This window comes from Callorhinus ursinus, unplaced genomic scaffold (assembly GCF_003265705.2).
Source record: "Callorhinus ursinus isolate GAN/ISIS: 27379988/994484 unplaced genomic scaffold, GSC_fseal_2.0 scaffold55, whole genome shotgun sequence".
NCBI lineage: Eukaryota > Metazoa > Chordata > Mammalia > Carnivora > Otariidae > Callorhinus > Callorhinus ursinus.
The window spans coordinates 2,993,580-3,018,637 of record NW_027397117.1 but is presented as its reverse complement, the minus strand read 5'-3'; the positions used below and the strand labels follow the sequence as shown (position 1 = coordinate 3,018,637).

At 55.2% G+C, this 25,058-nt stretch overlaps 3 protein-coding genes and 1 non-coding gene across 5 annotated transcripts; 1 reads left to right on the top strand and 3 right to left on the bottom strand.

The window, feature by feature from the left end:
- Positions 1-338: 338 nt before the first annotated feature.
- On the bottom strand, positions 339-11,415 carry BUD23 (BUD23 rRNA methyltransferase and ribosome maturation factor). Of its 2 annotated transcripts, XR_003206404.2 has the most exons (13): positions 11,260-11,415; positions 11,124-11,161; positions 9,749-9,844; positions 9,576-9,658; positions 9,382-9,478; positions 7,140-7,236; positions 6,015-6,065; positions 5,222-5,307; positions 4,970-5,015; positions 4,744-4,802; positions 1,506-1,558; positions 726-815; positions 339-595 (listed from the first exon to the last, which is right to left on the bottom strand). XR_003206404.2 is itself a non-coding variant. In XM_025864595.2 (12 exons), exons 1-12 carry the CDS (start codon positions 11,305-11,307, stop codon positions 541-543), a joined length of 846 nt encoding a protein of 281 aa, XP_025720380.1. In that variant the 5' UTR covers positions 11,308-11,415; the 3' UTR covers positions 339-540. The 2 variants fall into 2 exon arrangements, 1 of the variants encoding a protein (XP_025720380.1); XM_025864595.2 differs by lacking the exon at positions 1,506-1,558.
- On the bottom strand, positions 1,274-1,404 carry LOC112817595 (small Cajal body-specific RNA 20). The gene has a single exon (XR_003206429.1).
- On the top strand, positions 11,369-13,812 carry DNAJC30 (DnaJ heat shock protein family (Hsp40) member C30). Its single transcript, XM_025864714.2, has one exon. The coding sequence runs from the start codon at positions 11,515-11,517 to the stop codon at positions 12,193-12,195; it is 681 nt and encodes a 226-aa protein (XP_025720499.1). The 5' UTR covers positions 11,369-11,514; the 3' UTR covers positions 12,196-13,812.
- Positions 13,813-18,640: 4,828 nt separating this feature from the next.
- Positions 18,641-22,851, bottom strand: VPS37D (VPS37D subunit of ESCRT-I). Its single transcript, XM_073884168.1, has 4 exons — positions 22,641-22,851; positions 21,116-21,287; positions 20,542-20,639; positions 18,641-19,979 (listed from the first exon to the last, which is right to left on the bottom strand). Exons 1-4 carry the CDS (start codon positions 22,776-22,778, stop codon positions 19,632-19,634), a joined length of 756 nt encoding a protein of 251 aa, XP_073740269.1. The 5' UTR covers positions 22,779-22,851; the 3' UTR covers positions 18,641-19,631.
- Between the last annotated feature and the right edge of the window lie 2,207 nt (positions 22,852-25,058).

Here is a 25,058-nt window from a genome sequence, read left to right as displayed (position 1 = left end):
GGTGCAGCTCACGGCCAAAGGTCAGCCCAGGCCACAGGCTGGGTGACACCTTTAGTGGGAGGGCAACCAGAGGAGGCTGGGTGATGGTCTCGGGTCAGTGGGTCCCACAGATAATTTCATCCTGCCCATCCTTCTTAAATCGGCCTCGTGCTGGAATAGATAAGCAGCCTGAAATCAAACCTACCTGTGTTCCTTGTATGTTAAAAGGGTACTTTTCACACATTTAAGTTCTGCGAGCCTCACTCATCTGGACCTGGGGAACGAGGCAGCGGCCCCCACCAGTAGAGAAACCCAAGAAATGTTTTCAGGATCAGAGCTGAAAAATGCTAGAGCCCCAGTTCCACAAAAAGTGGTTTATTGCTTTTAGAACAAGAACTTTTGTTAGTGAAGAGAAATGGTTAGAACTTGAGAACTTTTCTGAAACAGTATCTTGTCAGGTAATGGAAGTAGGCACTTCAACAGAGAGAACCCCGGCAGGCGACAAGGTGGGTGGCGAGGCGCGGCGCATCGCTGGGCCTCCAAACATGTCCGGCTCGCCGCTCAGAAGCGGGGTCTGCGCTTGCGGCCGGTGTAGCGGGTGTCCGGTCTGACCGCCCTGTGGCCAAGAAGTCACGGGCCAGTCTCAGAGAAAAGAACCGAGAACCCCCCGGGACCCCTCCAACCGCAGGGAAGCCCTGCGCAGCCCCAGAGCCCGCCCTCCCCGGCAGCCCGGCCCCAGCACTCACTCGCCCTGCCGCCTGTAGCGCGCCTTCTTTGCTAGCACCCACTCGCGACTCTTCCTCATGATCCTGCGCTTCGCCATCCTGTACAGGATCCTGCGCGGGAGACACTGCTCTGAGGGGGCGGAGGGCGCGGCCTGGCCGGCAGCCCAGCTCACACGCACAGGGCCCAACAGCAATCCTCCCATGCCCCTGCGGCCACCGAAGTGTCCCCGCCTTTAGACACCCTCTCCTCCCCTCCCCTCAGTGATCCCCCCCCCACACACACCCCTCCCCCCGGGCCAAAGCTGTTGTGTAGGAGGAGAGCAGGAGGGGAGGTCCCCTACTCGCCCCCCACATGCATCGTTTCGGTGTCTTCGTTAGGTGCTGCCCGCAGGGCAGGCAGGGAGAGCCGCGCTACTTTTGGGGCAACACAGGCAGGATCAGCTCATGAGAGCCTGGCACCATCCGAGGAGAGCTGGAGGCCCCGTGCCCAGTGCTGCCACGTTAGCCCCTCGTCTGACTGTGGGGTTGGCAGGCCTGGGCTAGACCACGTGGGGGCTCCCAGCAACTCCACATGTCTGAGGCAGGAAAACAAGGCTGCCAGCTCATGGCAGCCCCGACAATGATCCTCAAGGGCTGATCTTGGCCTCCGGCCCTGGCTGAGGAGAGGGACCCCCTCACACAGCCCCGTGGGAGAGAGGCCCTGAGAACAGGGAGAGCCTCTGCCCCCGCAAACCACATCCCCACCTGGCAGCTGGGATCAAACAGCTTCCAGCATAATTCCGGCCATGGAGGGCTGCTCACCATTTGAGTAACAGCCATTTCCTGAGCACATGAGTGCACGACCCAAGGATGTCCTACGGTGGATAGGAACCAGACTTGCCCCTGAAGAGCCCGCGACCGGGCCATGGCAGGGACCAGCCACGCCAGGCAAAGCAAGTGCACAGAGGCCCAGCAGCTGCTAAGCGACTGACGCAGAAAGGAAAAGCAGAGTCTGGGAAAAACTAGAGGGCTGCTGAGACAAACGGGTAATTCTGCAGGCAGAAGGTGAGGCAGCACCAAGACCAGAGCACCACAGGGCGGAGGCACTGAAAGGACCAAGCAGAAGGTTTGGGGACAGAAGAGTCCTGTGTGCCTGGGACGAGAAGGGCAGTGGGATCTTGAGGGTTGGAAACATCACAGACCCTGGCTACTACTACTCACCTGTTCTGACGTAGTAACAAAAGTCAGAATTGTTCAAAACAAAACAACTCAGGGGTGCCTGGATGGCTCAGTTGAGCATCTAACTCCATTTTGGCTCAGGTCATGATCTTAGGGTCCTGAGCCCCACTTCAGGCTCCACACTCAGTGTAGAGTCTGCTAGGGATTCTCTCTCTCTCTCTGCACCTCCCCCCCAACTCTAAATAAATAATAATCTATTTTTAAAAAAAAAAAGGAATTTCAGAATCTCACTTGGCTTACAGGCAAGGAGTGAGCATGCTGTCCCTTCAGTAAGCAGGGAGCAGTCAGAGACAATAACATGTGATCTAGACCCTTCGGCGTGTACAGGCAGAGTTGCCCGAAAGAAATGGAGAATGCCCACAACCAGAGGGGCAGGAGTCTGAGGCACCCAGTGCAAAACAGGAGGGAGCTGCCAACTGGGGACTGGAAGTGCAGGACCAATCAGCAGGAGGGACGAGCTGGGCGGCCAGCTGTTGAGCCACAGAAGAAGGAATGATGGGGGAGAGCCATCAAGGCAGATGAAGGGAGCAGGGGGAGGCAGTGAGTGCCCCAGACCAGAGGTGCCAAGAGGGAAGTTGGTCAGAAGCTGCAAACGCCACAGGTGGACGGAGTCCTCAGAGAGACAAGAGTCAGAGAGACAGAATGATTAGAAATGACAAGAACGAGGGCGCCTGGGTGGCTCAGTTGGTTAAGCGGCTGCCTTCGGCTCAGGTCATGATCCTGGAGTCCCGGGATCGAGTCCCGCATCGGGCTCCCTGCTGAGCGGGGAGTCTGCTTCTCCCTCTGACCCTCTTCCCTCTTGTGCTATCTATCTCTCATTCTCTCTCTCTCAAATAAATAAAATCTTTAAAAAAAAAAAAAGAAATGACAAGAACGAGAGAAGCCCCGATTATCCTTCCAACGGATAACAGCCTTCTGCCCCCTGCCCCCAGCTGAGGGCCTGCAAAGCTGGGCAGACAGGCCCGGGCCGGACACTGCCGAGCCCAAGCACAGATGTGCTCTATTCCTCAACACGCTGCCCAAGTGTGGGCTTTGACCCCTCAAGTAGATGAGAAACGGCTGCTTACCTAAGTTTACAGCTAGCGTGTGTCGTCTGTAGACACCAGTGTGAGCACAAGAGGGACTGTACTGTGGGTGGAGGGGGCTGAACCACGTGTGGGTCCTCTGTGAGGCGGGAGAGGAGAGGGCGCCACTTGCTGGGAGCAAGTGGTGGGCACCTTAGAGGAGAACACATCTCGAAGAGCCCCCCCCCCACAAATCCCCATGGGGAATGGGCTGAGGAACTAAGGCAGATGACCACGGGGGGGGGGCTTCAGGGGGCTCCAATCTGTGGTGGACATCAGGACCACACTCGTCATCTTCACCACTTGTGGCCTTCCAAACTCATTGACGCTCTGCCCGTTTTTCCTCTTCAATGTCTTAAAAACCTTGGGGCTTTTGCACTCCCATCAACCAGAATGAAGAAGTAACCTCTGCTGCCTTACCATCAATTATCCAGTCAGCGAACACTGGATACCGTTCACCAACAGGACCCTACTCTGACATCAGGGATACGTCAGCGGTCCCCAAGTTCTCCTTCCGGCCGGGGAGACACCAGACCACCCAGGAACCACACGTGCGGGTTTCAGAGCGGTGGAAGGTGGAGGGAAACAAGGGTAAGGAGAACTCAACCAAGGACACTGGAAGACAGAACCTCCCTTTTTAAGAAATTAAGGGAAAAGGAAAAGGACTCGTCCTGCTGCCACGTGGAAGAGAAATTCAAAGGGTCAAAGACCCAGAGTGCAGAGGGAGGCCAGCCCAGCAGTGTCGGCATCAGGCAAGGGGAGCAGTGGGGGCTCAGGCTGGGCAGGGGAGGGGGCTGCCGTGTGGACAGACACGGGCAGAACGTGAAGGACTGGCTGGAGAGGAGATCAGAAAGACAGGAATGAGGAGGGGAAAGAGCAGAGGAAGGGACCCTCGGGGTGAACAGCAAAAGCTTGGCTTGGTCCCAAATACCTGCGGGAAGTCTGGTACGGATTTCTACGGGGGTTCGCAAGCTGGAGGTGGGGTTGAGGCCACGGGCATAAATCCGGAGCAGTGCACCTAGGGTTGGTGGCTAAGGCGACAGAGGGAGAAGGGGTCCAGGCTGGGCCCCAGGGTGCTCGGAGAAGGAACAGCCAGCGAGGCAAGGAGCAAACCGGGACAGCGGGTGGGAGGCCGGGCAAGGAAAGCACCAAAGGGAGCGATCGGCCGCTTTGGCGCCGACGGAGCAGGCAGGTTGAGAGGACAGCAGAGGAAGACTGAGAAGTGGCCAGATTTGGCAGGATCGAGGCTGCTGTGGCCTTGGCAAGAGTGACTGGTGAGGAGACGGAAGCAGGAGCAGGGGTAAGGGAATGGGGCGGCAGAGCAAGAGGCAGGTGTGGATCTGATCCAGAGGGGACCCAGGCGCGGCGCTGGCTAGCTGGCATCGGGGGCTACTGGAGAGGACGGGGGAGGCCGTGCAGCGCGTCTGCGAGCGGGAGGGAAGGAGCCCGGAGAGGACAAGAGCACGCAGGGGAGTGGACGGGGAGACGGAGGGGGTGCGGGGGTCCACGACACAGGTGGGGAGGGACGGCAGACAGAGGAAAGACAGAAGGCCGCACGGCTGCCCGGACACATCCAGAAGGGTCCCAGCTGCCCAGCCTGAGGCAGGGACAGGCCCCAAGGGCTCCCGCTGTCACCACCGTGGTGCTACTGCCACACCTGGACCTGAGAGACCTCGTGAAAGTGGAGAGCCACCCTGTCTGCCAGCCCTGGCAGCAGCGAGCCCCCAAACCCGAGGCAGCCCAAGCAACAGCTTTACCTCTCGCTCGTGAACTCGGACTCCTGGACCTCCTCGTCGTCCTTACTCTCGTTCAGGGCCTGCGGGGACCAGAGTGCTCTTAGATCGTCCCGGCGGTCTCCCCAGCCGCCTGCCCCACCCCAGGAGGCCAGGCCACCTAGGCCTGAGCCCTTCCAACAGGTACTAGGCTCAGCCCCACAAGCAGGGAATCCAAAGGCCACAAGCCTGCAAACTCTGGGATCCTTACCCTAGGCAGAAAGGTTGACGGCCCAGAAAACAAGCAGAGGTAGAACCTGAAACCAGAAAGCAGAGTGACGGTTGAGCTCATAAAGCCTTGTGGGGGCGGGGGGGGGGATGAGTCCTCACGCACACTCCCTCCCACACACAGGTGCAGAACCTTGAGGGCCCCGGGGACCCAGCCCCGCACGCCTCTGGCCGGCTCATCACCCCAACACCCTCTCTGCTCAGTGCGGGCAGCATGCTAGCCCCCGGCACTCACTTCTTGGCCTTGGCACTGTTGGGGAAGTCCACCACCACGCCACCCGTGAAGCCAGCCTTGGTGGCCTGGGCTGTGATCAGCTCCAACTGAGGAGAGAACGGCGGCAAGTCAGGCAGGGAGGCTGGGAGAGCAGACAGCTTCCTCTCCACTCCCTTCCAGAAGCCAGTCTGCCCCTAGGATGCACCCTGCCCAGGGGGAACTGAAGGTGTTCATCAGACCGTTCCCCATTCTGAGTCCCCAAAAGCCACACAGAGGAAAATGCAAGCTAGAACCAACAATTCCCGCCAATTCTCTTTATAGCCCAGGGACCCATCTCAGGAATGAACGGCCACCAATCAGGAGGCAAATTCGTTATGTGAGGGGCTGGAGACAGCTCCCCACTTTCAGAATCTGTACCTCTGTTCCTCATCCCCATGGTTGACCCTCCACAGGGCAGACGGCTCTGCTGTTCTCTCAAATCCTCCCCAACTTCTATTCATTTGACTATGGAAACCAGAATTATCCTATTAATTATAATACCACATGTCTGTCATTAGAAGACTGAACGTCTTTATCCTAACCCCCGCAGATACCACTACTCTTCCCTAGAATGACAGGTCACAACACCTGCCATCAGTGGCCACAGGAACCTCTCTCGGAGGCTCGCTCCCTACTGTTCCCACCAGTCAGCAACAAGTTCCTCATTCTGTCACCTCCCAACAGCGGGAGGGCAGATGAGTGAGGAGCAGGACAGCTTACCTGTTCTGGGTCCCTCCCCCCCTTCCCTGCACCTCCAGGAGCCTGAGGGGCTCACCTGCTCTGAGTTCTCAGGGTACAGCTGCAGGATGGCACGGGCTCCACGGACCTGCAAGCAACAGAAACATCACTCTCCTACAAATATACCCTGCGCTCAGGGCCCAACACTTCTCCATTCCTTGTTCACTCAATATCTGAAACCCCACTAGCTACATGACACTGTTCACAGGGCTTGGGATACAGCTGTGAGCAGAGAGCGCCCCAGAACTTTTGGAGCACATGTTTTAGTGAGAAAGACTGCTAACTTACAGTATCGATTTAGTGCCAAGAAGAAAAATATATTAGGACAAAAGAATGGTGAGTGACAAGACGACCGTTGGCTTTACTTTTGGTTCAAGGAAGGCCTCTCTCTGAGGGACACTTGAGCAGAGTCACAAATGTAATGGGGAGATGGCTAAACATAGAGAAAACCACTTCAGCTGAGAGAAAGGCAAACACAGGCCATCAGAACCTCGGATTAACTCCAGTGCATGTGTGACAGAAACCACATGACGCGCGAGACCAGCCAGCCATATGCAAAAACCACCCATCCTAGGAAAACCGGGGATGAGGTGGGGAGATTAAGAAAACCAAGAAATACCTGGATCCACTCAAAAAAGTAAAAGAGCTCATTTTTGGGACTTAAAATCTCAAATCCTCTAATCCTGTAACACAACCGAAATCAACACCATCAGTTATGGAAACAAGATAGAGCTTAATAAAGGTTCTGTGATAAATAACCACCCTGCTCCCCATCAGAGCGTGAGCAGAAGGGGGGAGAAAGGGGTGGGAGTCAAGAGGATGTGGGCACTCTGTGAGCCCTGGACATGATGTCTCTGTCCTCGCTCTGTGGAGTCCATGCCCCCAAACTAACTTCCAATTAAAATTCAGTGCAGTGGGGACACAGGAATTGTGATCGGTCTCATCAACATCTTCTGCATCTCGTTAGGGATGTGAGACCACCGAGCTTTCTCTTTAGACTGAACACCAAGACAGAAGTAACCACAATAAGGTCCTGCCACCCCCCCTCCCTTTTGGGTCCTGAGGTCCCATTTGAATGGCTTTCTCATGGGCCGCTTCCTACTCCGTCACTACCTGCAGGAGGGATAAGCAGCCAGCCCAGACTGGGAGATCTCATACTCACCAGCACAGAGTAGAGAGAAGAAAAGAAGCAGTACAGGCGCTTGGCAGGGATGTCAGACTTCTTGTTTGCGTTACAGAGCCACTGTACAGCAGAAATGCTGAGAAAGGAAGGGACCCGGTCAGGAGAGAGAGCAACACACACTGCTCCCCCCAGCCTCTGAGACTTGAACACCATGCACATCCTTGAGCCCCAGGTAAAACCCTCCTGCTCATAATTCTCTTTCTGGGCACGTGCAGACCCACTCCAGCTTACCATCCTACAACTGGACAGAAAAGGGTAAATAGAAGGTCAGCATTAACTTCCTTGCAGCCAGTCCAAACAAGTATTTTCTCAACCTTGTTTCTGCATGCGTCTCGGATTTAAAATTACACAGCATGTCAAAGCTCTCTGCCACCTACCCCCCCCTTCATTCCCTTCCTCTAATCAAGGGAAAACCCCTTTATAGTAAACACAAACCATTCACTGTCCTCCTCAAATCAGTTTTTTTTTTTTAAAGATTTTATTTATTTATTTGAGAGAAAGAATGAGAGAGAAAGAGCACGAGAGGGAAGAGGGTCAGAGGGAGAAGCCGACTCCCTGCTGAGCAGGGAGCCCGATGTGGGACTCGATCCCGGGACTCCAGGATCATAACCAGAGCCGAAGGCAGTCGCTTAACCAACTGAGCCACCCAGGCGCCCTCAAATCAGTTCCTTTAACTGTACTTATTTTCAGTGTCTTCAACCCCAGATTTAAAAACCTCAAGCAGCTATTATATACTCCTCTCAGGTATGTCCCCGTTCACTGCTGTGCACACATTAACCACAGAACCCCAAACCGTGACGGTCTGTCCAAATGCCTCTCCCAACTTTTATTTCTCTCTACCACTTCTCCTGGGTCAGCACTACTCACCGCCTCCATTGCTTCATCTTGCTTTTCTTTTAAATAATCTTCCCAAAATACAGCTCCGATCTTGTCGCTCCCTAGCTTCCCACTGACTACTCAATAAAGCCCAAACTTCTCAGCTCCTTCCCCTGGCTACTTCTGTGCCTTTGTTCCCACTGTTCCTTCACTCAGAAACCCTCCCCGTGACTATCCAAACTCCTCGGAGCCTTCAAGGCCCAACCCCAGCCCCTCCTTCTCTTCAAGGCTTTCCTGTGCTCTCTGGCTTCTCTTCACCGCTGTGGTGGGCCCCGTGACTCCCCAGTCACACTCCACACTCAACTTCGTGTTTAATTGTATGGCCCGTGTTTATAGCACCTAATACACCATGGAGAGTCTTAAAGCAGGGATTGTGTTGTATTTCCACAAACTCCACCACACCTGGTACCACGTCCTACACATAAGGAACGCTCAAATAAATAAAATAATAAGCTTGCTGTACTCTCTCTCTTAAAAAAAAAAAAATTGACGACTTACTCCTAAAATATACAAACCGTATCGCTGGCCTTCAGTTTTCTGCGGCTTAGAACATCTCACCCAATCATTACTAAAAAGCAACTGCTATCCGTGAAATGCGGTTTCCCCCTAATCTTGTTCCCAGATATAAACTAATCCCTTATCCTAGAAGAAAATCTTCAAATCCAAATTTTACTGCTCACCCAGATCCCCACTGCTCAGGCCGCAATCACAGGAGGAGGTACCCACCCCCACCCCAGGTAAGGATTAAAGTTATGACTTCCTCCCTATCCCCTACCTTCCACCCCAACAACAACACACTACACCAAACATTCAACAGAACTTTACCACAGAAAACAACTTCACGCTTCAACGGTCATTTCAACGTTCTAAGATCTGTTACCAAAGTACTATGTAAATGCCCAAAAGTTGACCTTGACGACCCAGAATGGGCAGCACCACTGAAGAGACTGGAAAATTCTGGGCCACTCTCCACTGCAGAGCTATTCAAAAAGGAGCCAACAAGATGGCTGCTGGGGCCAACAAGATGGCTGCTGGGGCCCACAAGATGGCTGCTGGGGCCCACAAGATGGCTGCTGGGGCCCACAAAATGGCTCCTGGAGTTGTGAGAAGACCACCCCTTCCCCCTCCCCTCCAGAGACAGAATCTATGCCAGCAGTACCTGAACCTGGCAACACAAGATAATCAAAGGAGTAGACCGTTTCAAAGTAGAAAAAACACATAACTGGGGGCATTGCTCTAACCTGGGGATGTGTATTTTTAAGTACCCTGTGTAACTCTGCTGCACGGCCAGTTTGGGAAGCACTGACCTGCAGGACTACAAGCAGGAAGCGAAGACTCTTCTCACCTGATACAACCATCAAAGGAGCCTGGTTTGAAGGGGATGCCCTGGCCCATGTCCCCCAGAAGCAGGTCTCCCTCAGTTTCCCGGTCCAAGGCCACATCTACATTGGAGAAGAGTACATCAGGGAAAGAGACGACCCATACTGCTCCACACTCAAAAAGAGTAGTCTGCTCCCATGCTAAGTAGAACATACATACCCAGCATGGCGGGGCTGATGTCGATGCCCACCCAATAGTGCCCTTCATCCGAGAGATAATCTCCACTCAGCCCAGAACCACAGCTGGAAGACACCAACAGGAACTCAACAGTGTGAGCAGCAAAGACACTCCACCACCACCTGGACAACCTGAACTGGGCCCCAGGATCTCACCCAATATCCAAAAGGTAACAGGGCTGACCCTCAGGCAGACAGAGAAGCTCCAAAGCTCGCCCAGCCATCTTGGTCTGGATGTCAATAATCCGTGAGCTGGGAAGGCAGAAAACACAAGCAAGTGATAAAAGAATTCTGAGCTAAAACATCACCCAGAGGAAAAAAGAAAAAAAAAAAAGAGAGGAAAAGGAACAATCACCCTGAAGTACTCTCCTAGTCACCATACTCAACTACTTAAAAGTGACCCCATGTAATACAGCAACAAGTTACTTTGGGACACAAATTACAACTCTACCAGTTGCAATGCTAACGTGAAGGGAACAAACCACTTACCTAAATAACTAATCATTGGGGATTTTCAACTCAGTAAGGCTCTGATGTTATTACTTAAAAACACATTTTCTGGAAGAATTACCCACCATAGTTACTCTCATGTATAAAGCTCAACAACGCACAATAAAATCCATAGCAGTATTGTCCGTAAGAAATATAACGCGAGCCAGGTAAGACTTTCTTAGTACCACGATTAAAATGAAACACATAAAATTAACTGTAATAGTTTACTCAACCCAATACACCTGAGAACATATCTTACTTAACCCAATATGCTCTAAATTTAATCATTTCAACACATCACCAACATAAAAAAGCTTAAGAAAATGTTTAACATTTTCCTATTAAGTGAATCAAACTATTATTATCTATTATTATTATTTCAATCGATGACTGCAGCTAATAAAAACAGGTCTATAGTAGATCTATCCCAAGACCAAGAGAAAGAATCCCAGAGCTCTGCAGCTGGCGAGAAGTTTATATTGCTACATAATGACAATTGGACCAGAGATTTCTGCTGACTTTCTTGGTCTTGGACTCTAATTTGAATGGAAAGAAAGAGAGCAGTTATCTCTGGACTAGCGTATCAGAAAGAGGAGGTTTGGAAGTCCCTGTTCTAGCCTTCAACTGTTGAGTAGCTTTAGAGTTACACAACCACCCTCCAAAATGCAGATCCTACACCAGCAATTCTCATGAGAACTTACATACAGCATTCCGCGAACACGCTTTCCTTCCCCTCAACAGCACCGACCCCTTACACGGATCCACGGCCCCCTGCCGACTTTACGACATGTTTCAAACAAGCTGTCATTTAAAACTTCGAAAACCACCTGGAGAGAATAAGTATGACCCACCCCCATTTTAACGCTCGTTTCCTCATCGCTGACTTTCCCACTCTAAGAACCGGAATCAGTCCTTGTCTCTTCCTTCCCCCCCCCGCCCCCCCCCAATTCCGCGTGCTTTCCCAGCAATGCCCGCTGTTGGGTCAACCTGCCGGTGGTTCCCGACCCCCGACGCCGGGCAATATGCAGGCTCCCCTTACTTGCGCACGTATTTCCGGGCTTCATTCTTATCGTAAAACTGCGGGGGAAAAAAAAAGAAAAGAGCAGTAGAGGAGGAATCAAGATGAGGAATCCGCACAGGCAGGGAGAGGGGCGCGCGCGGGGCAAAACTCTCACCAGCTCGGGAGGCCCGCCGTGCTCCGGTCTCTTGCTGCGGAACGCCATCTCCCCGCCTCAGCCTCGAGACTGGTACTGACGGTCCGGAAACCCGGCTTTTATGTCATCGGCCCCACGCCCGCCTCTTAATACGCATGCTCCGCCCCTCTCCCCGCCTCCTGTTTTACTCGATTGGCTACAGTGCCGACGCGCTGCGAACAACGCACGCCTCCCATTGGCCAGTTCATCTTGCACCGCCCGCACGGTCCATCCAAGATGGCAGCCAAGCGCGATCTGAGGTGGTCGCGGCGGTTACTGTGGAGGTTGTGGCTGGTCCCGAACGCTCCACAGAACCCGGGATCCGGCCTGGGCCTAGGAGCGAGAACTTATTCCCAGGGCGACGGCCCATACTCGCGCACCGCGCTCTATGAGCTGCTCGGCGTCCCCAGCACGGCCACGCAGGCGCAAATCAAGGCGGCCTACTACCGGCAGAGCTTTCTCTACCACCCAGACCGCAACTCGGGGAGCGCGGAGGCTGCCGAGCGCTTCACGCGCATCTCCCAGGCCTACTTGGTGCTGGGCAGTGCCACTTTGCGTCGCAAGTATGACCGCGGCCTGCTCAGCGACGAGGACCTGCGCGGGCCTGGTGTCCGGCCCTCCAAGGGGCCCGCCGGCAATGCCAGCTCGCCCCACGCCCCGCCACCGGCCTCTCGGGCCCACAGTCGTGCTCGGGCCGCGGCGGGCGCCAACCGCACCATGTTCGACTTCGACGCCTTCTACCAAGCGCACTACGGAGAACAGCTGGAGCGCGAACGGCGCCAGAGGGCCCGGCGAGAGGCCCTGCGCAAGCAGCAGGAGGACCGGGCCAAGAAGGGCTTCCGCTGGGACGAGACCCGAGACACGACTCTTGTGTTCCTTCTCTTCATAGCCTTCGTCATCGTGGGCTTTCGTTTTTAATCGGAGAGAGGAGGAAAGGGGAGCAGCCCCCCAGCCAGCCCCAAGAAAACGGCCTTTCCTGTCTTCTTGAACCCTTGCCTTCCCTAGTCTACCTCTGCTGGGGTCCGAAGGAACTGCCCTCCCCCTCCTCTTCCCCGCCCGCCCAGCTTAGCCATTCACCTGCACGTCCCTCCCCTACGGTCCAGACAAGAAGGCTTTCGATGCCCAGTGAGAAGAATCCCGAAAGCCCGAGAGTGAAGGGTTTTCTGGAGTCCCTTGGGTGCCAGTTCCAGAGGTTGCCTTCCTGATGTTGTCAACTTCTGGAACACTTGCTCTGGCTTTATTGTAAAGCTCTAAGCAAGCGTTGTCTGCTCCTGCCCCACGTTTGTACCGTGGGGGTCCTGTGTAACCTTGAACCGTGCCATGTGACCAGTTGTTGGCTGCCAAAAGAAAAATTCTGGGGTTGTCCAAACCTTGTCTTTCTGTGAGTTCCCCAGCCACAAGGTGAGACCCGATGTAGGGTAAGAATGGGATCTTTGGAAACTTTGCCGATTTTGTATGATCAGCCCCAGGCCCCGCTCCCCCTTCTGTCCGTGGCATGTGGGAGTGGGAAAGCAAGGTCGTGGAGCATAAGGAATCGAGTGTTCCTGTACCCGTACTTATCTAATGTATGACCTCAGAGAAATTACTCTGTGGCATGACAGCAGAGGAACAAATCATTTGCTCTCTTGAGGTCTGTCACACTTTATTATCCACAGTTCTAATGGGCTCAGTGATTAAAACATGATGTTAGTAGAGTCAGATTTATCCTTGGGACAGTGTGCCTGTCTCCTGGTCATTCCTTGGCCAGCCACCCCATTACTAACTCTGCAGCCCCATCCCCTCCCTGAAGTAGAGTAACTGGGAGTTTTGAGTCCAGCAAACTGGGAATGTGGCCTGTCCTCTTGTTTAACCCCACAAGACAAGTCCTTGAAACTTGGCTGCTTGAGTGTGGAGTAGACGGTACTTCTAAGGAAGAGGAGGCATGTGGTGGAAACTTGGGTCTTTATTCAGAGCTGGCTGAGGCTTTTTTCTCTCTGGGTTTCTAAGTCGAGCTAAGCAGTTGGTCATCACTTGGCTGGAGCTGTAGTAGTCAGGCTCTCGATTATGTGTCCCTGCACATGGTGTATGTGTGTGGGCTGTGAGATTTCAGCTGCTCAGGTATTTATGCACTGGGGTTAAGTGTAAAACTGTGGGATAGGAAAACCTTTGCAAGAGATCTACCACAAGAGTGAGGACAGAAGTGTAGGTTCTAAACAGAGCCAGAGGCACATTGGTAAATTAATAAGAACTGCTCTTGGGAAATCCTTGTAATTAGGATAAGGCCACAGCTAGTTCAAATGGGTATCTCGGAAACGATTTTGATTCTAGCCTTGGAAGTCAGGGGCAAGCTCTTAGGACTCTTCAGTGAGCACACGATTCAGTGGTAAAGATTTGAGCCTGCTTTGGATTCAAACCCGGTAGGCTCTGCTAGCCTTGGTTTTGGGGGGGAGGGGCACATGTACTTTTAGAAAGAACATTTAATGTTATTATGTTTCATATTTGGAAAACAAGTCCTTTTTGAAATACAAACAACAGGAAGTGTTCGGCTCAGTAAAATGTGCCAGAAACTAGTGGTTCTCAAGCAAGCAGCTGGACGCATAACAGCGTGTCCTTGGGGCAAGATTCTATCAGAGTTTCTGTCAAAAAAGATTGGGGTTCTTTTGGGGGGTAAAAGCACTAGTGGTCTGTGATAGCTGGGACCTTTCTCATGGACTCCTTGATATAGACCCCCCCAAGTTTGTTTTCTGTCAGTAAATATCAAAGCCAAGAACAATCCCTGGGGGCCCAGAACGCAGAGGTATATAGAAGGTTCCAGAAGGTTGGGGGAGGGGGCAGACCCTGTGAAACTTCTGTAACATTCCATGCAACTTCAAGCAGGATAGTCGATAAAGTTCATTAATCATCCCAACTGTAAGCTTCTCCTTAGGCCCTAGAACCAGGCTCACGCTATTACAGTGCCATCCTGCCTGCCTCAGGTTTGTGGGTTGTTGTTTTTTTTTTTTTTTTAGCCCAGAGCTGAACTCGAAGGTCCCCCTCAATACTCTCCCTAAAACGGAGTCGGAGCCCTTTATGGAAGGGGAGACGTGTGGGAGGCTTTTTGAAGGATACCCAGACTGGTTCCCATCATATTTCCCCCTTCCCACCTATCCCTTATCCCGTAAGATTGCCCTAAGTCGTTCCTTTCTCAGTTTCTTACCTGCCCTGAGGAGGAGAGGCTGAACCAGGCCATGAACATTATACCCTGCCTTCTAGGGGCTGCTTCCCAATTCCTGATAGTGGAGGAAGGCTCAGACATGTTCAGTTTTAGTCCCTGTTCTCCTTTTGATCACAAACTAAAACAAAACTCCCTGAAAGTTGGGCCTAGGACAGGAGAAGATAACAGCAGCCCAGCCTGCCTCAGACTCTTCACTGGGGTGGCAGTGGGGTTGCAAGTACAGCGTGAGGCTGAATGAGCAGCACACACAAGTCCTGAGCGGGGAGACACGGACAAGACCGTGGTCAGAGGTGTACTTGTATAGGCAATCCTGATACTGGTTTTGGACTTGATCAGGACTTTATTTCTCCTGAGCCAAACTTTGCCCTTTGTTGCCTTTTGTTTATTGCTGGGTGCAGTGATCCTTTGCAGATCCCAGCGCTGAGGGAGTAGGATTTCTTGCTTCCCTTCTGAGGTTCTGGCATTTTGTTCACTCGGTGCACCTTGCCTTCCATAATGATCCTCGCATGAGCCAAGATGAATAACAGTAGCCTACCTTAGACCAATGAGTTGTCCATTTGGTCATTATATATATAACGCACGTGCACACACACGTACACACACACAGAGTCCTTATGGTCACAAGCCTAGACCCCAAGGATGGAGCCCAAGTAAGTTGCCACCGTAATCCTTTTTGGGGAAATGGCAGCGGGGTGTAGGTGGCATACCTCAGACGTTCGTGGGAAGGTCACCAGATCCCAGGAAGAGAGGCTGGGAAGTGGTAGCGTTCCTTCAATCTACCGTCTTGGATTCAGTGCCCTAGAAAAGTGGGCTCTATCCTGGTCTTTGCCTCCTCTTAATTCCTCAGCCTTGTGACAAGATCACACACTGCCCCCTGCCAATGATCAGGATCATAGGAGGAGGCCTGCCTTGCCTACCTTCAGTACCTTGGTTCTCAGGCCCAGCTTGTGGGCCTGGTGGCCATAGGGTTTGTGCAAAGCAGTTGAGGGTCCTGTTACTTTGTGAGCGTGACCACGAGACCTGAATCTAGGTCCTCGTGGTGAACTTGCATGTACTGAGAACGCTCAGTGCCATCATCCCCAAGAAGCAGGTGCAGAGAGCTCCTCTTCACTTGCTATGAGGTCATGGTGTCCCTCTCAATCTCTCTCTTAAGGCTGGGGTCCTCTAACTAGACTTCAAGTGCGTTCGTCCTCCCCTCCTGCTTTGTGCCCCTTTGGCGTTCACACCCTCAGTTCTGGGAGGGGGCTGCTGGTAGACAAGAGGCCTGGTTCAGGAGGACCAAGAATGGGCTGAGATCTGGTCCCACAGGCCACGCAGCCAACCTGCACACCGTGTCTGGCTGTGGCTGGCCCAGCGGCTTCAAAAGCTTTAGCCAACTTTCAAAACTTGGGAGACTGCATAAAAATCGAGATTTCTGACTTCTCAAAAAATGAGAAAACACGGGCACCTGGGTGGCTCAGTCGTTAAGCGTCTGCCTTCGGCTCAGGTCATGATCCCAGGGTCCTGGGATCGAGCCCCACGTCGGGCTCCCTGCTCCGCGGGAGGCCTGCTTCTCCCTCTCCCACTCCCCCTGCTTGTGTTCCTGCTCTTGCTATCTCTCTGTCAAATAAATAAAATATTTAAAAGAGAGAGAGAGAGAGAGAGAGAAAACGTGCTGCCATTGTGCTCACTCACACACTCGTACTAGCACTTGGGAAAAGCTGTAACATCTGCCTTTTAGAGAGGACATGGCTCCCCCTTTTGCTGTGTTCCCACCGACAGCAGGGAAGTGTAAAAGGCCTTGATCTACACACTTGGCCGTTTTGCTCATAATAGAGAAATGTCTCCTATGCTCCGTGTCTACCAAGAAGGGAAAAAAAGGGACCATGCATTTTCCAGAAAATGGGAGAGGGTGTATTTCTTTGTGGAAATGGACTGCTTTGCACCTCTGTGACCTTCCTAGCCCCAGCAGACACATGAGTTTGCAGACCCCCTAGGCTACGTCGTATGTTGTTACAAGAGCTCACACTTTAAGCAGGGAGGCAGAGTGTAAACCTTATTTTCGTTGTGGGACAAGAAAGATCTTTTGAGAAGTCTACAGCAGTGGCAGGTCTACTGGACAAAGCAAGAGGTCCTTTGGTACATACAGTAACCTCAATTCCTGCACTCTATCTTTTGTGTAAAATCCTTGTATATATTGGGAGAAACCAACAGCTAGTCCAGCTTGGTCTCTTACACCATTTGATTCTCTCTAGCCTTGGAAGTCAGGGGCAAGTTGTTAGCCCTAGCTTTGCAGTGACCACACCACAATTCAGTAGTAAAGATTTGAGCCCACGCTTTTCAGGCCTGCTTAGTTCAATAAGCCTTAATTGCCCCCCCCCCAAAATTATGTTTTATATTTGAGAAATAAGGGAAATAAGCTTAGGAAAATACTCAAGATAGTGATTCCTGAACAAGGATGTGTACATAACAGACTTTCTTAAAGGGCAGGAACTCTTTGTTTTTATCAGGAAGGGATAGAAGTTTTGTTATTTGGACAACTTTTTGGTTTGGTCTGTAAAAGCCCTGGTGGTCTATAATAGATGGGACCTTTCTCAGGGGCCCCTTGATGTAGACTCTCAAGTTTGTTCTCTCTCACAGAGGATTGCAGTCAGGGACATTCCCTGGGGTCCTGGAACCTGGAAACAGAAAAATTCCAGAAGTTGTCAGGCGGCAGAGAGCCCAGACTGCCTGGAACCTTCCAGAGCCTTTCAGAACTTTCCGTGTACCTTCAAGCATGAGGGTTAATGAAGTTTATTAACCATCCAACTCAAAGGCTTTCCCATGGCCCGAACTGAGCCCACTCCTCTGTCGGTATCTCTACCTACCTGCCTCAAGTCTTTTTTACGCCAGAGCTGAACAATAAAGGGCCTTGTTCCCTACCCCTTGTAAAACTGAGTTTGAGCTCTTAAAGGAAGGTGAGTGGTGTGTCAGACCCGTGGAAGGATATCATCTGGTTCCCTTGATAACACTTTTCTCCCCTCCCAGCCCCTGCCCTTGGGGTCTGTCACTCCTTTTTCTTCTTACCTGCCCTGGGGAGGGCATGCTGAATTACTAGGCTATGGACATTAGCCTCTGCCTGCCAGAGCCTGCTCCCCAACTCACGATAGCGGAGGAGGGTTCAGACATGCCCAATCTCAACTCCCTTTTCTCCTTCTGGTTACAAACCCCCGGCCCTGGAAGCCGGGAGCAGGAATGGAAAGCCAGGGCAAGAGGGGCCCAGCCTGCCCGAGGCTGTGCTGAGAATGTGGGGGGTCTTCCAAAGCTGTGCAGTCTTCTCTCATCTTAGGCAGGTACCCTGTGGTTCTGGTGTCCCTCAGCCTCCAGCAGCTCAAGCGCTAGCGTGAGGACGGTGGGAGAACCAAGGCCAGTGTGGGGTAGAGCTGCTCAAGTGGGCACTGTCCACGCATGCTTTGATTGCACCCCTGGCAGGGTGCAATCTGACTGTCTGGACTTGAAGGGCTCTGGAAAGCTCAAATGGGCCAGTCCCTCCAACCACTGCTGAAACCTCGACAGCTCCCATCAAGCAGTCACTCGGGCCCTGCGCACACATCTTTATGGAGAGACCCCCATCCTTCCTATGGTTTCCATCCAGTGGTCTTGACTCTGACCTCTGGCTTGACATCTCTAGCCCTTGCCGGTTCAGAGGCTAACCATCACAGGTATCTCAGACAGATCCCTCAACTATTCATTGTGGGGTTTAGTCCCAGTCCGCTTTCTCATCGTGCACATTAGGGACATGCGAAGGAGACCAAAGGTGGTGGTGGCGGGGGGGGGGTCACTCTTACAATTTAAAACTTCAGTGAAGAGTAGAGCCAACCCAATACTTTCCTCTTTCTAGATGGTTCTGTTCCTATTAACATGGACCAAGATCACATTCGCTTCTATGGCACTCTGCCTGCCCCCTCCTGTTTGCAGGACCTTCCAGGCCTCCCGGCCAAACTGCATCTCGTTAGACTTGACCTAAGCTGACCCCAGGGCCTGTTCCTGCTCTCCCAACTTCTTGTCCCACCCTCATCGGCCAAGCTGGCTATCTAGTATTCACCGTAGTTGAAAACATGACCTTCAGCCTCATAGAAGCCCCTCCAGCCCTCAGGGGAGGTGGTCATTTGGCAGGCCAGAGCAGGAGCAGGTACCATCCCGACTGGGCTTACGGGCAACGCAGGAGGAGGAGAAGGTGCATACAGGTGAGGCAGCTGGAGAACAGTGATGGAGCAGAGAGTGTGCTTCTGGCCACAAGTTAAGAGTTAGGAAAGACTCCCACGGGTTGGTAATCAGAGGAGGCTTCATGGAAGAGACAGCAGCACTGCAGGACCTGAAGGACAGCTGGGCTTTGGGTGGGCGGAGAGGAAGAGAGGGCGTCTCCAGAGGGGGACGCGCAGGAGCTCGGGTGTGGAGGCTGCAACAGCAGAGTGGCTGGCTGAGGGAGCGGAGAGACGAGTCGGGGAGCATCGTCTTCCTCATCATCACATTTATTGACGGCCCCTGGGAGGTGGGGCTGGGGACAGAACATACAAAGACAAGGACCTGCCCTCAAAAAGCTTCCATTCTAAGGAGACGGGGACAGAAAAATACAGAATGGTCTTTCCTGGGGATGGCCCACTCGCATCTGCGCAGGTCAGGAGCCCCTGGCCTACCTCGCCCCAGGGTCCGGAGCGCGAGTGGGGCACAGAGTAGCCCCAGGGCCATGGTGTCCCCGGCCCCGCGGCTGGGGCCTGACCACCCGGCTCCTAGGCGGTAGGCCCCAGAACTGGGGAAAGGTCGGAGCAGGACCTGATGGAAAGCGCTGCTGTCGGCCTTGGCGTCGGGCCAGCCCAGTGGAGTGGTAGGGTGCCAGCAGGCCCCCTTCCCGGGCCCCCAGGAGGAAAGTTCTTTCATTGGGGAGGCCCCAGCCGGGAAGGAAAAACAAAAAAGGCAGAGTTTCCTCAGCGCCAGAGGCACCCTGCCCACCCCACCTCCGGCCCTCTCTCTGGGCATCGTCCAGGTGGCCCTCCTCCCCAGCTCCGCCTCCAGGGCCAGGGCGTGCGTGAGGCCAGGGGGAGGGGCCTGCCCCTCCCCCCACCCGGACAGTGGGGGGAGGAGGAGGAGGAGCCACAGATCAAGTTTGTCTGGGCCCCCCCACTGGGGGGCCATTCCCTGGATCCTACCGGTGGGGAGGCTCTGGCTGCGAGGGCCGAGGGCTCAGCAGCGGGGCCGGGCCAAGGGGGCACCCGGGGGAGCCCTTCAGAGGGGGCACTGGGCGGGAGTCCAAGGGAGGCAGGCTCCGGGGCACTGCCGGCGGCCCCCGGGTGGCCCCGGTGGGCAGGACGGCTGCGGCGGGGAAGGGTTTGGGGGGCTCTGCAGCAGCAGTGGGGGCCGGCTGGGCAGACCGCTCCCGGCGCCGCAGCAGCTCCTGCAGCTTCTCCGCCTGGGTCCGCCTCAGGTGGGCCAGGGCGCGGCCGCGCTGGAAGGCCGGCAGGAAGGCCTCCAGGCTCTGCCCCCCCAGCGGCGGCTGCCCCCTCTGCCCGGGGGGGGGGGGGGGGGGGGGGTGGGGACGGTTTGAGAAGAGCCCCTTCCCCCATACCTCTCCCCCTCCCACCCCTGAATCTCTTCCAGGGGTGACCACCCCATGCTGGGAGATGGGGCCCCGAGTTCTAGCCTGGGCCCCGCCTGGGGCTTGCCAAATGATTAGGGACACATGTCCTCTGCTGGGTGGAAGATGAGGCAGAACCAGAGATGGGGACACGTTTGGAGGAAACTTAGGTGTCTCTCATCAAGGCCCCTCCTCCGCTGCCTCCTTGGACCCAGGGAGCACGGTGCTCCCAACCCAGCCCTGAGAAGTTAGTCCCAGCTCCTCTGCCCACCCAGTCTCCACTGTCCTACGCTGAGACATTCACAGGTGGGGAGGAAGAGCCTTGCTGTCCAATGAGGACAGCTGGACACCTGCGTAGCGGGCTCTCCTGGGGCCAGGCACTCAGGGTGGGCTTCCTGGAGGAGGGGCTCTCAACCCCACAGTGTAAGAATGGGGGGGGATGATAGGATGGGTCTCCTTCCCTGCTGTCCCCAGGCCCCGCTGCCCCTCCCCTCACCTCAGCCTCCTGCTCAGCCTCTTCCAGCTCAGCCTGCAGCCAGCCCAGCGCACAGTGGGGGCTCCAGCGATGCATGCTCTCCTCTGAAGGCCACAGAGAGACAGAGTAAATAGCTCCTGCCTTCAGGGCCCATCGCCCCGGACAGACAGGCCAGAGCCCCAGGGCCCAATCCTGCACAGACCCCTTGTGTGACTCTCTGCTTCTCTTTGGAGCCTCAGGGTCCCGCCCATGGGGTCAGTTTGTGAACCGCGCCCCCCCCCCCCACCCCGGGGTTCTGCCCCAGTCCTAGTGCAAAAGAGGAAACAGAGGCTTTGCCCCCTAGAGCACCCGGGGCCACTTTTCTTCCCCTACTCAGAGCCCCCTTCTGGCCTTTCCAACCCAGTTCTACTCAGGGACTGCTCACTTCCCCAACTCAGTTTTCCAGGAGCAGCACCCCGAAGACTTGCCCAGGGAAGAGGTCTGCCCAAGTCCTGCCCTTCAGAGCCTCGCCCTTCCCAAGGCCAGCCGGCCAGAAGGCCGACTGCGCCCACCACAGGCAGTTCTCCCAGGTGTCCCTCACCCAGTCGCTGTAGCTTGTCCGCACAGCTCTCGGCCACCTCTCGAAGCTCCTGGTACTTGATGGCCAGGGCAGCCCGGCCCATCTCCAGGCGGGGCCGCAGTGCCAGGTTCTCCTTGGCTAGCGCGTAGTTGGAGGCCAGGCATGCCTCGCGCTCCAGCTGCAGACCCTGGAACTGCCAGAACAGACAGAAGAGCCCAGAGGCCCACTCAGCGAATCTGCCCAGGTCCCCCTCCTGCCCCACCCCTGCCCAGGGCAACAGGGCCCAAGGGCCAAGCCCTAGGCACCTCTGTCTTCAGGATGTCGGGCTAACAGGTGGAGGGACTGCAAGAGGCCTAGTCGGGGCTTTGCCTTGAGCTCCGTCTCTGGGCCTCAGTTTCCTTTTATACAAAGTGAGCGGAAAACATCTACCTTATGGGGTTGTTGTGAGCCCAAGTGAGGAAAACGATGACCGCCTCCACAAATGTTAGTTAATTTTTAATTTTTCAATTAATATGTCTGCTCAGGTCCCTAAGGAGTCCCCCGCCCTCCTCTGTCCCATTTTCCATGCATGGGCAGCTTCCCTCTCATTCCAGGCCTTTGTCTGCTTCCTCTTCAGGTGTGTGTGCCGAAAACACTCCCCCCTGCTCTTACTCTCCAGAGTGATGTCTTCACCCTGTCCCCGCGTGGTACCCCCCTCAAGACACCCTCTCTTCCTTTTGCACCCCTCCTCCTGCCCTCCAGTGGAATCCCCACACCCCAGGGAATACACACCCCCTTCTCCTCCCTGATCCCCAGCACCTGCTCCCAGCTTTTCCTTCTCTTGCAGAAAGCAGACCCCCTTTCTCTCCCGCTCCGGAGAATGCTTCTTCCTTCTGTTTGTCGGAGGGCCAAGCCCCCCTCCCTGCCCCTGGAGAACGCACTACCCTCCATCTGTCCCCTATAGGATGCACATGCCCCTCCTGTCTGCCTCCCTCCAACAGACACTTTCCCTTTCTGCCCCCCACAGACAAGCAGCCCGGGCCTATCGCCGGTGAAATATACAACTTTCTCTTATGGTGGCCTACGGAAAACCCGCCTCAGCTTCCAGTACGCCTCCCCAACGGAAGCCCCAAAGCCCCCTCCGGCACCCCTAGAATGCGGTCGTCCCCCCAGAGGTCCCCCCCCAGGTGTCAAACAGGCCCCTAGCTCTCCCCTATGGAAGGCGCCTCCCCTTTCTGGCCCTACAGAACGTGGGTGTGCGAGACAGGGCCCCCCACAACACAGCCACCCCCTGTCCCCGGAACACACCTCCCCGGAGCATCCGCTGGAGGACACGCCTCGCGGCCATCCCGGGGGTGCACGGGCGCCTCCCTGGGTCTCCGGCGCCCCACCCGCCCCAGGCCGGCTCCGGGCGCCCCCTCCCCCGGGGGCGGCTCCGCGAGGCCCACTCGGACGTGCCAGGTTCCCGCGGCCCCGCGGCCCGGCCCGCGCGGCCCTTCGGTCGGTCAGCAGGTCCGGCAGGCCGCGGCCCGTCCCCCGCGCCCCCCGCCCGCGCCCCCCGCGCTACCTTCCTGCTGAGCCGCACGATCCGGTCCAGCTTGGGCTCGTCCTGAAGCAGGTCCCGGAGCTGCCCGGTGCTGAGGATCCCAAAGCGCCCCGGGCTGCCGGGCTCCGGCCCCGCCCGCGCCGCCCGGGCCCGGTACATGCCGCCCGCCCGCGCCCCCAGCTCGGCTGCTGGCTCGGCCCGCTCGGCCCGCTCCGCCCCGGCTCCGCTCCGCTCCGCTCCGGCTCCGGGATCCGGCTCTGGCTCCCGCCGCGCGCGGCGCTCCGCCGCCAGAGGGCGCCCCGCCCGCTCTTAAAGGGGCCGCGGCGCTGGGGCTGGGGGTGGGGCAGGAGGGGGCGGGCCGCACCCGTGGCCGCCCCGGCGGAGCCGCGCCTCCCGCACCCGCGAGCTCGCGGCAAAGCCATCCTCCTGCCGCCAGGCGGGTACCGGAGGCGGTCTCTCTCCTCACCCCTTCTCCGGCCGTCATTCACCACGCCCCCCCCCAGGCGCGGAAGCTCCCACCCCAGGCGTTTACAGTTTGCAGGGCTATTTCACATTCCTCCCTTGGATTCGCACAACAATTTCCCGAGTTTGGCTGGGCGCCAGGAGCTTCTGCCCTGTTGCTAACTCGGGCAAGTCATTTACCTCCCCAAGACTCAGTGTTCTCTTCTGTAAAATGGGGCGATGACGCACCAGCTGAGGTTTCGAGCTGGTGAATGCGGAGTGTCTTACCTGTAGCAAGTGAATACCTAATGTGAGTGATTGTCGTATTAGAGATGGGGAAACAGATGCACACAGATGATGTCATCTCCCCAAAGTCACATTACAGGTGAATGAGAGACAGTCTCAGCTCTTCCTGTCTGTGCAGTGTGCACAGAGCACGTGGTGCCTCTCTGTGCCGGGCCCTGGGCTAGGCTCTGTGAGGGCATGGTCTCTGCCCTCAGAGAGCTCGGGGATTGAGGCAGAGTCACAGTCTCAGCTTCTTTTAGTACGAGAGAGAACGGCAGGTGTCACCACATGGTGTCTTCCTTTGTGATTCCCACGTGATGCCAGAGGATGTCGTGTACCTTATCTTCAAGAATAGGCTTGGCCAGTGCCCTTGTCAGGAAAGACACTGAGAAATAAGTCCCTTGTCTAAAATCAAGCAGTGGTGACAGCTTGCTCCACCTCACTGCACTGAGAAAGCACAGGGGTGGGACCAGGACAATCAGAAAGCCTCATGGGGGTGGGGCTGGGGAGGAGACCCCAGAAGAGGTGATATTTGAGCTGGGTTTTGAGGGATGAATAGGAGTTCTGAAGCTGTAGAGGAAAAATAATGAACCCAGAGAGAAGTTCATCAGCCAAGGATTCTCCCAATCCAGCCAGATCACACCGGGCATGGTAGAGATATGTGAGAAGGAGAAACGAAACGGGCTGTCCGTTGGAGAGTTGCCCGATGGAGTCGAGCAGGACAGGCTTATTGACAGACAGTGACGACAATTTTCCTTCCACATTTTTATGATAACTGAAATTTGGTTTTCCCCTTCAAGACTCAGCTGGAAGACCACCACCTCCAGGAAGCCCTCTCGCCCTCCCCAGGCTGGGTTGTGTGCCCCTCTCTTCTGGGTTCCTACAGTGCCTGCTGTCCCTCCACCCTGGTCCTGACCATTATCAAGAGCACCTCTGCACTTCCCAATTTCCTGGCTACGATCTCCCTGGTTCTGCTCTGCCTCCTCAGGACCCACCATTTCCACTAAGCTTCCAGAGTTCTCCTAGACACTCCCTGCTACCTGGCCCTCCTTTGGCCCCTTCCTACTCTGGGCTTCAGGACTTCTTCACTCTGGGAAGGCGCCGGTTAGATCTGACGGGAGACGCCTGTCTCAGCTCATCCTCTCTGTCTTGCCGCTCCCCCCCTTGTTCAGTGGACCCTCTGTTGAATGCCGCACAACAACGCATCCCGTAAACCTTCCCCACGCCAGACCCTCGCACCCACTCCTGCCCCTCTCAAGAGAGAACTCTGCTGCCCATCCCATGGAGAAGCTTCTGCCAACTTTCTGCCTCACCTCTTTGGGTTTTTTTCTGCATCTGCCCTGGTGCCCTTCCTTCCCCCCGTGCCCCTCGTTCCAGAGCCAACCCAGGTACCTTTGCTATGGGTCTCACCTTCACCTGCCTCCCCCGAGATGCCTTGACCCAATCTAGTAGTTATGTCTCTCTTTCTCTGGCTCTTTTGCCTTTAATCTCTACCTTTAGACTGGCACCTTCCTTTCATCACCACCCCCAATATTTTCAAGTAACTTGTGATGGACTGAATACTTGTGTCCCCCCCCCCCCCCCCCCCAATTCATATGTCAAGGTCCTAACCCCCAGTGTGATGGTTATTTAGAGGTGGGCCTTTAGGAGGTGAGTGGTTTTCGATAAGGTCATGAGACTGGGGCCCCATGATGGGATTAGTGTCCTTAACAA